The sequence below is a fragment of the Sorex araneus genome, chromosome 2, assembly GCF_027595985.1.
Source record: "Sorex araneus isolate mSorAra2 chromosome 2, mSorAra2.pri, whole genome shotgun sequence".
Taxonomy (NCBI): domain Eukaryota; kingdom Metazoa; phylum Chordata; class Mammalia; order Eulipotyphla; family Soricidae; genus Sorex; species Sorex araneus.
Genome location: NC_073303.1, coordinates 10,890,098 through 10,904,348, shown reverse-complemented (window position 1 = coordinate 10,904,348; position 14,251 = coordinate 10,890,098). Strand labels below are relative to the sequence as shown.

General features: G+C 41.3%; 1 protein-coding gene across 1 annotated transcript in view; it reads left to right on the top strand.

Moving 5' to 3' along the window:
• Nucleotides 1-2,479: 2,479 nt before the first annotated feature.
• SCGN (secretagogin, EF-hand calcium binding protein) overlaps nucleotides 2,480-14,251 on the top strand; it is a 29,432-nt gene continuing 17,660 nt past the window's right edge. Inside the window, exons 1-4 of the mRNA XM_004613943.2 lie at nucleotides 2,480-2,811; nucleotides 3,953-4,023; nucleotides 5,490-5,582; nucleotides 7,435-7,524. Of these exons, the coding sequence (XP_004614000.2) occupies nucleotides 2,526-2,811; nucleotides 3,953-4,023; nucleotides 5,490-5,582; nucleotides 7,435-7,524 (540 nt within the window). The 5' untranslated portion in view covers nucleotides 2,480-2,525. The remainder of the gene's footprint in view (nucleotides 2,812-3,952; nucleotides 4,024-5,489; nucleotides 5,583-7,434; nucleotides 7,525-14,251) is intronic.

Below are 14,251 nucleotides of genomic sequence, written 5' to 3'. Positions count from 1 at the left end.
GTTCACTGTAAATATTCTAGCTGATAGTCTCCAATAACTGAATGAGTTGCAACTGGCAATTAAGTGCTTTACCACTGCAAGCAGTCAGTGGACGCTATGCTAGAATTATTACACAAATGATTTATGAGTGAACTACACAGAAACATATAAATCCACATAAATTGAGTTTATAAATCCAATGTATATTATTAAAATCACTTTATGGAAAAAATTTTAATCTATACAAAATTAGTCTTGTTCCAAAATTTAATAAATGTAGATTATAGCCATTTTGTGATTTTATCAAACCAAGTTATTCTTCTCTAATCATAGAAACTTTCATGTAAAATAGCTTTTAAATCAAAACTTACATTTAAATCATTGCCTTATATGTAAGCATGTTTATGTTACCAGATTTTAAAATCAAGATTTCTGTGTATTTACAGAACCCATCTATGGATAAGCCATAATTTATTTAACTATCATTCTGCTTTCTTTTCTCCTTTTGTTCCCCATAACAATCTACCTGCCTCAGAAATTCTGGAGCATATTTTAGCATTGTCCAAATGCATATGTATGGATGATACCTCATTTGAGTAACTAACTTACGTTATTTACTGGTTGCACTGTGCTAAGAAACTTATATTGTTTTATTTTCCTTGACACGGATGATCAGGAAATGCTAGCCAGAAGGAAGGGAAATCTGTCTCTAGTTAATCTCACCTGGAAGGGTGGGTGAGCAAGAATCAGAAGATGTGGAGCTGGGCCTGTTGATAACTATTATAATTTATTATTGCCACATGTGTGTGGTCCATGTCAACATCCAAGCAGATATCATCATCTTCATCTTATAGATGAGAAAATTGACGTTCTAACAGTAAAATAGTAATGAGCCAGGTCACAAAGCTAGTGGATGATGGAGCTTGGGTCCTAACTTAGAAGAGTCTGATCATATTTTATGTGCCTTATTCTACTCCTCTAGTTTAGATGGTTTAAACATATATGCTTAAAAATGAACTTGAGGGGCTGGAGCAATAGCACAGCGGGTAAGGCATTTGCCTTGCATGTGGCCAACCCAGGTTTAATTCCCAGCATCCCATATGGTCCCCTGAGCACCAAATGCCAGGGGTAATTTCTGAGTGCAGAGACAGGAGTAACTCCTGTGCATTGCCAGGTGTGACCCAAAAAGAAAAAAAAATTAACTTGAATGCTAGTATCAGAATTCAATGCCATAGTGAAGATTTATATTTGATCCAACTCTCCTAATTCTCATTCCTGTTCTAGAGACTCCTCAACAAAAATCCTAAGAGTATGGGCATTAATTTTTTGTGCCAGTTAGTTTACAGTTTCACAAAGTTTTCATCAAGGTTTTCTTTTGCTTTACTTTGTCAGGGACTAATTGCAGGATCTTATACCAGCAAAGCATATTCTACCATTCAGCTGAGTTCCTCAAGTCTAAACTCTTCTGATCCTAGAAGCACTTGAGATTTTCTAAATAATTTATCTTTTGGTCTTTCGGTTGCTCTTCCAAGGATTAAAAAAAAAAAACCACTCAACCTTCTACTAAGAACTTTGCTATTGTTCACCATGCCTCTCCCTGACTCTTTCTGGTGGGACACAGCATAATTTTAACTTCCCTCAGCAATCTAATTACTCTGTGGGGGACGGTTAGTGAGGGTTGGATTTGTGGGTCATATATCATATCATATCATATCATATCATATCATATCATATCATATCATATCATATCATATCATATCATATCATATCATATACTTAGGGGTTCTTTCTGACTCTGTGCTTAGGAGGGACCCCTGGCGGTGTTCAGGACCATAGGCAGGTTGGGCATAAAAAAAAAAAAAAGGGATGGCTACATGCAAGGCACTCTGCTTCAGTAACCGTTTCTAGTAAAATCTGAAGAGCAGTCGCTAAGGAGGGCAATGTGCATGCCTTGGACAATTCAGACTCACTTATTACTGTCCACTCTTTTCTTGATAATCTCTTAGCCACCCTCAGAACTAGAACTATCCCTCTCTTAACCACCCCCAGAACTATCTCTCTCTCCCACCTTTTCCCCACACTGCATTTCTAAATCACCTAAGTCCAAGCACCGACACTTCTTACAACCCTGTATTTAAATACAATTCTTTTTTTTTTTTTTTGGTTCTGGGGCCTCACCCAGGGGTGCTCAAACACTACGTCTGGCTCTGTGCTCCAGGCTGGCCCCCGACGGTGCTTAGCTGGTGACTAAGCGGTGCTGGGAACCAGCCGGCTGGAGCGCGTTATAGCGCAAACGCCCTCCGCGTGCTCGTGTAACCCCTTAAAGCAGGGAAATCGCTCTAGGAAACCCCTTGAGACACGAGTTGGGAAGTTGAGTCAAGTGCCAGCGGGTGTTTCTTTTTTTGGAGTTTGTGAACTGTGGGCCCCTGAGATCGTTTCTTTCTGCCTGAATTCTGAGCCGGCCCAAGGCAGACAACAGCCCCGCGGTGGGTGGCGGGCAGCGCGCGGGGCGGGGCTGGCCGGGCGCGGGCGGGTCCGCGCGGCTGATGCTGCTCAGACTGCGGGACAGTCGCTCGCACGGCGCCACCCACCGGCTCGCCATCCTCCCTCCTGCCACCTCTTGGTGCTCAGAGCAAATTCTCGAGCCTTTGGAGCCTGCGCCCGAGCAGAAACTTGCCTCCGAGAGTCGTTGGCGAAGTTCTCTGGGTCAATCCTCGCCCGCCCGCGCTGCTGTTTGCGCTCGGGGTACCATGGACAGCAGCCGCGAACCCACCCAGGGGCGCCTGGACGCCGCGGGCTTCTGGCAGGTCTGGCAGCGCTCGGACCCCGACGGTGAGTAGGACGAGCTCCCCTAAACGTTCAGGTGCAGACGCCTAAAGGATCTAGCGTTTCCCCTTCCCGGAGGCGCGTTTCTCCCTGCGTAAGAAAGGTGCCTTCCAGCGTGGACCATGCAGTGTACCCGAGACTCTTGGGGTTACACAAACCCTTGTGAAAGGTCCCGCCAGAAGGAGGGGTTCATGTCACCTTTATAACCAGTGTGTATGTGTGTGTGTATTAAAACAACTATCATTATATATGAGGCTCTGTGCCCTGATAGTCAGCTACCTAAATTAATGAGTCAGCTCACTGTGTGTGGGGTGGTGGGGGGGAACACTCGGTGATGCTCAGGGTTTACTCCTGACTCTGCACTCCTGGTGGGCTGGGGGCAGAGGAAACCCCACATGGGATGCAGCGCAAGGCAAGTGCTTGAGCATCACTCTGCCCTGAGTCAGCTCACTTTTATCAATCACTTTGCTGTCACCTCCAATTTTGTAAAGTGGAGATGACTTTTTACTAACTTTCAAAATGACACTCTTGCCACTCTTTAAAAATACTACGTGAAGAAAAAATACTTAACATTGGCTTTGTCCTTAATATTTAAACCAACCAATATATATATATTTTTTGGATCACACCCAGTGATGCACAGGGGTTACTCCTGGCTCTGCACTCAGGAATTACCCCTGGCAGTGCTCAGGGGACCATATGGGATGCTGGGAATTGAACCTGGGTTGGCCGCGTGCAAGGCAAACGCCCTACCCGCTGTGCTATTGCTCCAGCCCCCCAACCAATATTTTTAACTGCTGAGATTCAGTACTTAAGTCTGTTGAGTTCTCCCCAAGCTTCTACGCAATTTCTGGTTTGGATTTTTTGAAAACTCAAGTTTGGGGATTTATCATAATTTAGTATAATTATGATATTTTCCAAATATTTGCAGAAGCCCAGCCTGAAGGATTTACTCTTGCAGGTGTGTTGACAATTCTGAACCAGGCTTTTAGAGGTTGGTGTTGGGATTTAATTGTTAGAATCTCAAATCACAATAATCATGTTTTTAAAAAAGAATTGTGTGGTTAAGAGCAAATTTAGAAAAATGTGGTGCCATGTATTATTCCCTATCAGTGACTATTATTTATGCATAATTTGTTGCATTTAGAAAAAGGCTACATCGAAGAAAAGGAGCTGGATGTTTTCTTGAACCACATGTTGTCAAAATTGGGTACTAATGTAAGTACTTGTGCCACTACATGTTAATTTCTATGTCTTACTGAATAGCAAGAAGTAGCCAGTTCTTATGTTGCTTTGCACATTCTAGTCCTGTCTGACCTCTGTCATTCCTTGCGTGCATATATTTTTTCCCCCTCTCCTAGCAACACGGGAGGATTTAGGCAGTTTTCACAAAGCATTAGACATTCTGGTTACTGAGTTTCAGTGTAACACCTGTCACCCACTCAGAATTGCAGAGTAAACTCAAACAACTGTTTTGAGTGTCTCCTTGGTGATGTCTTTGTTAAATGGATTTAAATCTGGAGATAAGGCAACCCACTTTGCCCCAAAAGGTATGAGACATTTAAAGTTTTAAGACTCTGGGTCTTTAGTCTGTTTGCTATTTCTTTGATAAGAAAAACACATTTAAAATTTTTTCCGTCATTCATTTAATTTGATGAGGTTCAATATTTTTTAAGGAAATGCTATATAATCAACATAATAATTAAATACAGCTTAGAGCTCAGGTATAAATGCAAGCCAATCTTTACAGTGTTCCTGACCCCCTCTATGATAAAATCCTCTCCTCTGGTCTTGAAATGTGTAGATTGGCTTTTAAAGATCCCTGTACCAAAATAGAGGGAAAATTTGTCTTAGATGCATGATACAGGGAATAGGTCTGGTGGCAGTCATATCTACAGTGAACTGTTAAGGATACAGGATCTTAAAAATAGACAAAACCTGGAACTGGAGCGATAGCGCATCGAGTAGGGTGTTTGCCTTGCACATGGCCAACCTGGGTTTGGTTCCATATGGTCCCTGAGCACCACCAGGAGAGTGATTCCTCAGTGCATGAGTCAGGAGTAAACCCTGTGCATTGCTGGGCGTGACCCCCAAAGAAAGCAAAAAAAAAAAAAGAAAAAAGAAAAGACAAAACCTCTCAGTTCTTGGGAATGAAAGTCTTTTTTTTTTCTTCTTTTTTTGGGGGTCACTCCCAGCAATGCACAGGTTTACTCCTGGCTCATGCACTCAGAAATTACCCCTGGCGGTGCTCAGGGGACCATATGGGATGCTGGGAATCGAACTCGGGTCGGCCGCATGCAAGGCAAACACCCTACCCGCTATGCTGTCGCTCCAGCCCCTGGGAATAAAAGTCTTTATTTTTAATCACAGCGCAATTTTTTCACAACTGATGTTCAAGTTCATTTTTTCATAACTCTTCTCTCTAGACTTCACTTCATCTATATTTTAGGAACTTGCTCATTTTAAAGCTTACCTAGTGGAGATTTTTATTAAGGATTGTTTACTCAAAAATTCTCTTTTTCTGGTCTCTCTTCTACAACAGGGTAGGAGCCATTTCAGTAGCATAGTAACCGACCGTCCACGTCAGACCAACATAGTGATCAGACTGTAGGCTCTGACTGTTAGATATTGTTACATTTTGGAAGTCAAGTGGTTTTAATATGATTCTGTCTGGTTTACTGTAGGATGCGGTTATGGAAGAAAACATGCAGAAAGTGAAGCAACAATTTATGGCTACTCAGCATGTCTCCAACGATGGGCGCATACAGATGAAAGAGGTATAGGTACAACTGTACCTTTCATTGTTTTTTCCTATTTGGGTAACACTGGCGATGCACAGGGGTTACTTCTGGCTCACGCACTCAGAAATCGCTCCTGGAGGTGCTCAGGGGACCATATGGGATGCTGGAAATCGAACCCAGGTCGGCCTCGTGCAAGGCAAACACCCTAGCCACTGTGCTATCACTCCAGCTCCATAACTGTACCTGTCTTAATAAAATATTCTGAACTAATGTTTCCTCTGGACTGGAGTGATAGCACAGCAGGTAGGGTGTTTGCCTTGCATGCAGCCGACCCGGGTTTGATTCCTCCGCCCCTCTCAGAGAGCCCGGAAAGCTACCGAGAGTATCCTGCCTGCATAGCAGATCCTGGCAAGCTACCCGTGGCGTATTTGATATGCCAAAAACAGTAACAACAAGTCTCACAATGGAGACATTACTGGTGCCTGCTCGAGTAAATCAATGAGCAACGGGATGACAGTGCTACAGTGTTAATGTTTCCTCTAAAAAATAATGAAAAAAAATTTTTAATAACGGAAATTTTACATTAGATTGGAACATCAGAATTCTCTGTCAAAATTGGCCCTGATAACATTTTTGAAGTAATAATTATCTATCTCCATTTGTTTAGTAACAGTATAGGGTTCTTCCATTATTTTATTTAGGCCAATCAATATTTATACTTATTTTATGATTAGGGAGCTGGTATGCTGGAGGCCTTTCCACTACTTGATCCAACATTTGTCTCTGTACAGTGTCCTGTTCAAATTGAATTTTAATTTCAGGAAAAACCTACTGGCACCAAATGAGGTTCAGCTTTAGCATCAGTTCCCAGTGGAGGTAGGAAAGATCATTAAAAAGAAAAACAAAACAGCAGCTGTCTACACCAAATGAACCTACATTTATTGATACCTGCTAATGGAAGGAGCTGTTCTGGGCATATATTTCCCCAGATAATCTATCTTTATCCTCATCATTCTTCTTTGCGTAATGATTGAAAGTGTGGGCTTAATTCAAGTCCTGATCTACCATTCAGTAACGACCTATGTGAAATTTCTAATCTCTGTATAATTCTAGTTCTTTGAATAATAGATGATGATGCTAGTAACAGTGTGTCCTGTACTCTATAGATTGTCGTTAGTATAAGCTTACTTACTTATACAAGTAAGCTTGTATAAGAATTTAGAACAATTTGTAGCACACATAAGAATTATTGGCTATTTTTAATTTTATGATTGTTTGGTAGATTAGGAACACCTATAAAGGTGATTAGAGGCCGTCCCAAAAGCCTCTGTCCCTCTCAGAGAGCCCAGCAAGCTACCGAGAATATCTCACCTGCACAGCAGAGCCTGGCAAGCTACCCGTGGCATACTCGGTATGCCATAAACAGTAACAACAACGGTCCTCATCCCCCTGATCCTGAAAGAGCCCCCAATAAGCCATCGGGCTACACTAGCACTCGACAAGGATGAATGGAGATGTTACTGGTGTCCGCTCAAGCAAAACGATGAACAACAGGATGACAGTGATACAGTGATCATTAGTGACTTAATTTAATAATGGAGATTCTTAGACCGCTGCCAGGAACACACTAAGTCCTAACAAGCTTATTATTAAGATTAGTACTATTGTTTGCATTGTAAACTCACGGAAGGTAGATAAACCTAGCATTTCATTCCTCAGGCTGGTGCGTTGCCTTTTGAAAGAATCAGTGAGTCAAGGGCACAGAACTGCATTCTGGGCTCCCCATCCTGGAAGATCTGAGTTCTTCAGACCCTTAATATGCCCGTTGAACCTTTTACTCCAAGAAGCACCAGCTCATATCATTGATAATTTCCCCCCTTTTCTCTAGCTTGCCAGCATCTTTTTGTCCGAAGATGAAAATTTTCTTCTTGTCTTTCGCCGGGAAACGCCCTTGGACAGCAGCGTGGAGTTTATGCAGGTGAGTGGTTGTGTCTCTGGAGGGGGAGGACTTCGAAGTCAGGTTGTGGTTCTGACCACTTCTGTGTAGTCCCCAAAGCAGAGCTGCCCACAGAGGACAAAACCAAGCAACACTGCCCTTGGCACTCTGCCAGGATGTTGGCACCGCTGACCCAGGCTGTTCTGGGAGGATGAGTGCTCTTATTCCCGGCTCTTCAAGGGGCCAGGCAGGTACACTGAGATCCTTAATGGGCGGAAGGAAGAGAGAGACTAGGGAGAGCTCTGTCTAAATTACACAAAACCATATTTTGTTTTGTTTTTGCTCTTTGAGGACGCTACCTAGACATCTGGAGTGTAAAACTCTTTCAAGTGTTGGCAGCTAATTCTAATTTTAAGGACAAACATCACTCCAAGCTTGCAGACAGCCAGCAGGGTTTTTGTTTGAAAGTCACAAAGGGTCTTCTCTCCTCTTTTAGCCTCTAGCATTACTGTCTAGCCTCTGTAGACCAGGGAAGGCAGCTGCCCCAGGCCAGAGAGAAGGAGCCCAGAAAGCTACTCCTTCAGGGTCCTAGTCCTGAAAAAGTTACTGAATTTCCCATTTAGGAAAAACAACGTTTGCCCTATAGCTACCTTCAGCCCAATTTTGAAGGTCAAGGAGAAGTGACTGAAGCAAGTACAGACAATTCATGGAAGAATTCTGAAGTGGTAATTGAATAACCAAAGGCATGTGAATTAAAAGCAGCTAACTTGGTGGAGTTTGTTTTAGAGGATTAAAAAAAAATAGTATGGGCAAGGATGCAATGAGATTGTTGCTCAGTTTCTGTGGCTGGACTCACACATTGGGTGAATTTTATGGAAAGTGATGCTGTAAAAATGTCATCAAGATTCTTTAATTTCATTACCTACAGTTAATTTTTAAACATCTTTACCCTTTGATTTAAAAATGGTACTTTTGGGGGCCGGAGCGATAGCACAGCGGGTAGGGCGTTTGCCTTGCACGCGGCTGACCCGGGTTCGATCCCCGGCATCCCATATGGTCCCCCAAGCACTGCCAGGAGCAATTCCTGAGTGCAGAGCCAGGAGTAACCCCTGTGCGTCGCCAGGTGTGACCCAAAAAGCAAAAAAAAAAAAAATGGTACTTTTAAAGATATGCATCTTTGAGGTATCGGTGTGGGCTGGAGCGATAGCACAATGGGTTGGGCGTTTGCCTTGCACATGGCTGACGGGGTTCGACTCCTCCACCCTCGCCCAGCAAGCTACTGAGAGTATCTGCCCACACAGAAGAGCCTGGCAAACTCCCCATGGTGTATTCGATATGCCAAAAACAGTAACAAAAAGTCTCACGATGGAGCTGTTACTGGTACCTGCTCGAGCAAATTGATGAGCAACGAGATGATAGCGTGACAGACAGTGAGATATTGGCAAGTTTTCTGCACAGTCATATTTATTAAATGCTGCGAGTGTTTAGCTAAAGTAAAACATATGTCTACCAATGAATAAAAAATTAGGCGAATTTTCACACATCGATCCTATTCATTCATTCCAAATATACCCGAGCAATTGCCTCATGCCTAGAAGTCTCTTAGCACTGGGGACTCTGGAGAGTAAAACCTGATTGTGGACCATCACGTGTCACTGAAGATCAAGTTCTCAAAGAATATCTAGTGACATAGAAAAATATAAATGTTCAGAAATAAAATTTTGCGTTCACTTTCATCTTAGCTGCTTGCCAAAATATTCACACACAAAATATTATACATTGTTAGCACCTGAACAATGCAGTTAAATATACAATGCACATGAGAAATGTTTTTTCTTCTTTACTCTAATGAACATTTCAAATGAATTTTTAAAATTGAATCACCATGAATTACAAAGTTACAAAAATATTTATGATTGAGTTTCAGGCATACAATGTTCCAACATCAATATTGGTTGTTTTTAAGTGGCAGAAATTAGTTATGTTTCCTATATTTTCCTATATTTTGTACTTTTCAAATCTATACAGAACCACAGCTAATTCTGAATGACATTTTCATAATATCACATTGTTCTGAATGACATTTTCAAAATAATCTTAGCCAGTCCTTTTGCATCTTAGCTGTTCTTTCTTCATGTTTCTCCTTCCTAGAATATATTCTTTATTAAGAACCTGTTGGTAAAATTGTCTGTTTGCCTGGAGCTCTCTCTATCTTTCGTTTTTTGAAGGTAGATATGCCGGATTAGCACATAAAAATCTTTGCCCAGAGGCTCAGTTGCCGTAGGATTCCAAGATACCTTTGATAGAAAATATTTGGAGAATCATATGAAAAATGCGCGTACAATTTTTTCCTCACTTAAAGTCCTCATTAGTTTTGTTATATTCATGTCACAAAATTAGAATTTAAGTGACATCTAACTGGTTGATTTTGTAAGTCTGGCTGAATTCAGAAAGAAACGTTCTGAGCAGGACAGAAAGGGGAAGAATTTCAAACTACTTTGCATTAGGCATCAGTGTGAATACATCCCTCTCTCTCCCTGGATCCTGCAGCCAGGATCCAGGATGTGGCCCAGAATTGTGGTCCCTGTGCTTAGTGACTCAGCTCGTCCATTCCACATCGACAAAATAAGTAGATGAATAAATAAATGAATAGATAAATAAATATGCCCACTGAAAATTACTTTGAACTACTTAAGAGTTACATCACTTGTCAACTTAAAAAAATTTTTTATTGAATCACCAAGAGATAAAGTTACAAGCTTTTATGTCTGTGTTACAATCACACAATGATCAAACACCCATCCCCCCACCAGTGCACATTCCCCACCACCAATGTCCCCAGTATCCCCCCTTTCTCAACCTTCTCCTGCCTCTATGGTAGATAATTTCCCCCATACTCTCTCTCTACTTTTGGGCGTTATGGTTTGCAATATAGATACAGAGAGGTTATCATGTTTGGTCCTTTATCTACTTTCAGCACACATCTCCCATCTGGAACTATCCCTCCAACCATCATTGACTTAGTGATCCCTTCTCTATTCAACTGCCTTCTCCCCCAGCCCATGAGACAAGCTCCCAATTATGGAGCAATCTTTCTGGCCTTTGTGTCTACTGTCCTTGGGTCTCAGTCTCATGTTATGTTAATTTATATTCTACAATCATTTGTCAACTTGTGAGTTTTGTGCATAGCATAATCTAAGTTAGTAAAACTCACCGCACTTAATAAAGAAAGCAGCTTCATATATTCTTAAACTGTTCTTTCAGCTTAGTGACCAGGTCTTCAGCTAGATAAAAGTTCTCCTCTGACCAATGAAAGGGTTGACTTGTTCCTGGGGATTATCCGAGATGTTTTGTTTCCTTTACCCGGTGCCAAATTCATGTGGGCAAGATTCCCTTGAGGCCTTTTTTGCAATTTATTTATTTATTTATTTTTTAATTTTATTGAATCACTGTGAGATAGTTATAAGCTTTCATGTTTGGGTTACAATCTCACAATGATCAAACACCCATCCCTCCACCAGTGCACATTCCCCACAGCCAATATCCCTGGTATGCCCCCCCTTCCCAGTCTCCCTCTGCCTCCATGCAGACAATATTCCCATACTCTGTCTCTACTTTGGGGCATTATGGCTTGTAACACAGACACTGAGAAGTCACCATGTTTGATCCATTACCTACTTTTGGCATACATCTCCCATCCCAACTGGTTCCTCCAGCCATCATTTTCCTAGTGATCCCTTTTCTATTCCATCTGCCTTCTCCCCTCCGCTCATGAAGCAGTCTTCCAGCTATGGGGAAATCCTCCTGGCCCTTGTATCTACTGTCTTTGGGTGTCAGCCTCATGTGATGTTATTCTATACTTCACAAATGAGTCCAGTTCTTCTATGTCTGTCCCTCTCTTTCTGGCTCATTTCACTTAGCATGATACTCTCCATGTCTATCCATTTATAAGCAAATTTCATGACTTCATCTGTCTAACAGCTGCATACTATTCCATTGTGTAAATGTACCAAAGTTTCTTTAACCAGTCATCTGTTCTAGGGCACTTGGGTTGTTTCCAGATTTTGGCTATTGTGAGCAGTGCTGCAATGAACATATAGGTACAGATGTCATTTCTACTGTGCTTTTTTGCATCCTCCGGATATATTCCGAGAAATGGCATTGCAGGGTCATATGGAAGCTCAATTTCTAGTTTTTGAAGGACTGTCCATATTGTTTTCCAGAAAGGCTAGACCAGTCGGCATTCCCACCAACAGTGAAAGAGCATCCTTTTTCCCCCCATATCCACTCCAGAACTGGTTGCTTTTGTTCTTTTGAATATGTGCCAGTCTCTGTGGTGTGAGATGATCTCATTGTTGTTTTGATTTGCATCTCCCTGATGACTAGTGATGTGGAGCATTTTTTCATATGCCTTTTGGCCATTTGTATTTCTTTTTTCAGGAAATTTCTGTTCATTTCTTCTCCCCATTTTTTTTTATGGGGTTGGGGTTTTTTTTCTTGTACAATTCTACTAGTGTCTTGTATATCCTGGGTATTAATCCCTTATCAGATGGGTTTTGGGTAAATATTCCTTCACATTCTGTGGGCTCTTTTTGTATTTTGGTCACTGTTTCTTTCGAAGTGCAGAACCTTTTTAGTTTGATGTAGTCTCATTTGTTTATGTTTGCTTCCACTTGCATGGTCAGTGCTGTTTCATCCTTAAAGATGCTTTTAGCTTCAATGTCAGGGAGAGTTATGCCTACGTTTTCCTCTATGTACCTTATAGATTCATGTCTGATATTGAGGTCTTTAATCCACTTTGATCTGACTTTTGTGCCTGGCATTAGACAGAGGTCAGAGTTCATTTTTTTGCAGGTAGCTATCCAGTTTTCCCAGCACCACTTGTTGAAGAGGCTTTTCTTGTTCCACTTCACATTTCTTGCTCCTTTGTCAAAGATTAAGTGGCCATATATATGGGGTTCTGTGACGGGATATTCAACTCTGTTCCATTGGTCTGCAGGTCTGTTTCTAGCCCAATACCATGCTGTTTTAATTACTACTACTTTGTAGTAGAGTTTGAAATTGGGGAAGGTGATGCCACCCATCTTATTTTTCCCAAGGATTGCTTTACCTCTTCATGGGGGGTTATTGTTCCATATGAATTTCAGGAGTGTTTTGTCTATTTCTTTGAAAAATGTCATGGATATCCTGATAGGAACCGCATTAAATTTGTATAGTGCTTTGGGCACTATTGCCATTTTGATCATGTTAATTCTCTCTATCCATGAGCATGGAATGTGTCTCAAGATCAATGAAACCAAGAGTTGGTTCTTTGAGAAAATAAACAAGATCGATAAACCTCTAGCAAGACTCACAAAAAAGGGAGAAAGAAAACCCTAATAAACCAAATCAGAAATGAAAAGGGGGACATTACAACAGAAACTGCAGAAATTCAAAGGATCCTCAGATTACTTTGAGGAACTTTATGCCACAAAACACGAAAACCTCAAGGAAATGGATAAATTCCTATATTTCTATAGCCTCCCAAGGCTGAACCAAGAAGACCTGGAACACCTGAACAGACCTATCATCAACAAGGAAATTGAAATGGTAATAAAAAGTTCCCAAACCACAAAAGTCCTGGCCCAGATGGATTTACTAGTGAATTCTTCCAAATCTTCAAAGAGGACTTACTCCCAATCCTCTTTAAGCTTTTCCAGGAAATTGAAGTATCAAAAACACTTCCAAACACTTTCTTTGAAGCAAATATCACCCTGATACCAAAAGCAGACAGAGATACCACAAAGAAAGAGAAATACAGACCAATATCTCTAATGAACACAGATGCAAAGATCCTCAATAAAATATTAGCAAATAGAATCCAACAACTCATCAAAAAGATCATACATCATGACCAAGTAGGATTCATTCCAGGGATGCAAGGATGGTTTAACATTGCAAATAAATCAACATAATTCATCATATCATTAAAAGGAATAAAAAACCATATGATCATATCAATAGATGCAGAGAAAGCATTTGACAAGATCCAGCACCTGTTTATGATGAAAACTCTCAGCAAAATGGGCATCGAAGGAACTTTTCTCAATATAGTCAAAGCCATCTACCACAAGCTCTCAGCAAGTATCATTCTCAATGGGAAAAAACTAAAAGCTTTCCCTCTAAGATCGGGCACAAGACAAGGTTGCCCACTTTCACCACTCCAATTCAATATAGTACTGGAAGTCCTGGCCATAGCAGTCAGACAAGAAAAAGATATCAGGGCATACAGATAGGAGAGGAAGAGGTCAAGCTATCACTATTTGCAGATGATATGATAACAATCCCGTTCACAATAGTATCTCAGAAAATCAAGTACCTTGGAATCAGCTTAACCAAAGAGGTGAAGGACCTATACAAGGAAAATTACAGAACACTACTTCAAGAAATGCAATTTATTGGGGGGGGGGGCTTCATCTTTTAAGTTTGACTACTGGGGTTTTGAATTTCATGCAGGTGACTAATATGACTTCTCTTATCACCTGTTTACTGAGTGTAAAGTTTTCAAAGAGCCACAGGCTAAGTTGCCAGACATCATCAGGTATACCGGAGCTGAGGTGTATCTGGCTTCTGTCTTCTCTCCCCTTTTGGATGGTCCTTGCTTGTCACGCTGAACTTTTTCAAAAATTTCTTTTCTTTTCCTTTTTTTTTTTTAATTTGAGTTACACCTAATGCTCAGAGGTTCCTCCTGGCTCTGCACTCAGGAATTACTTCTGCTGGTGCTCGGGGG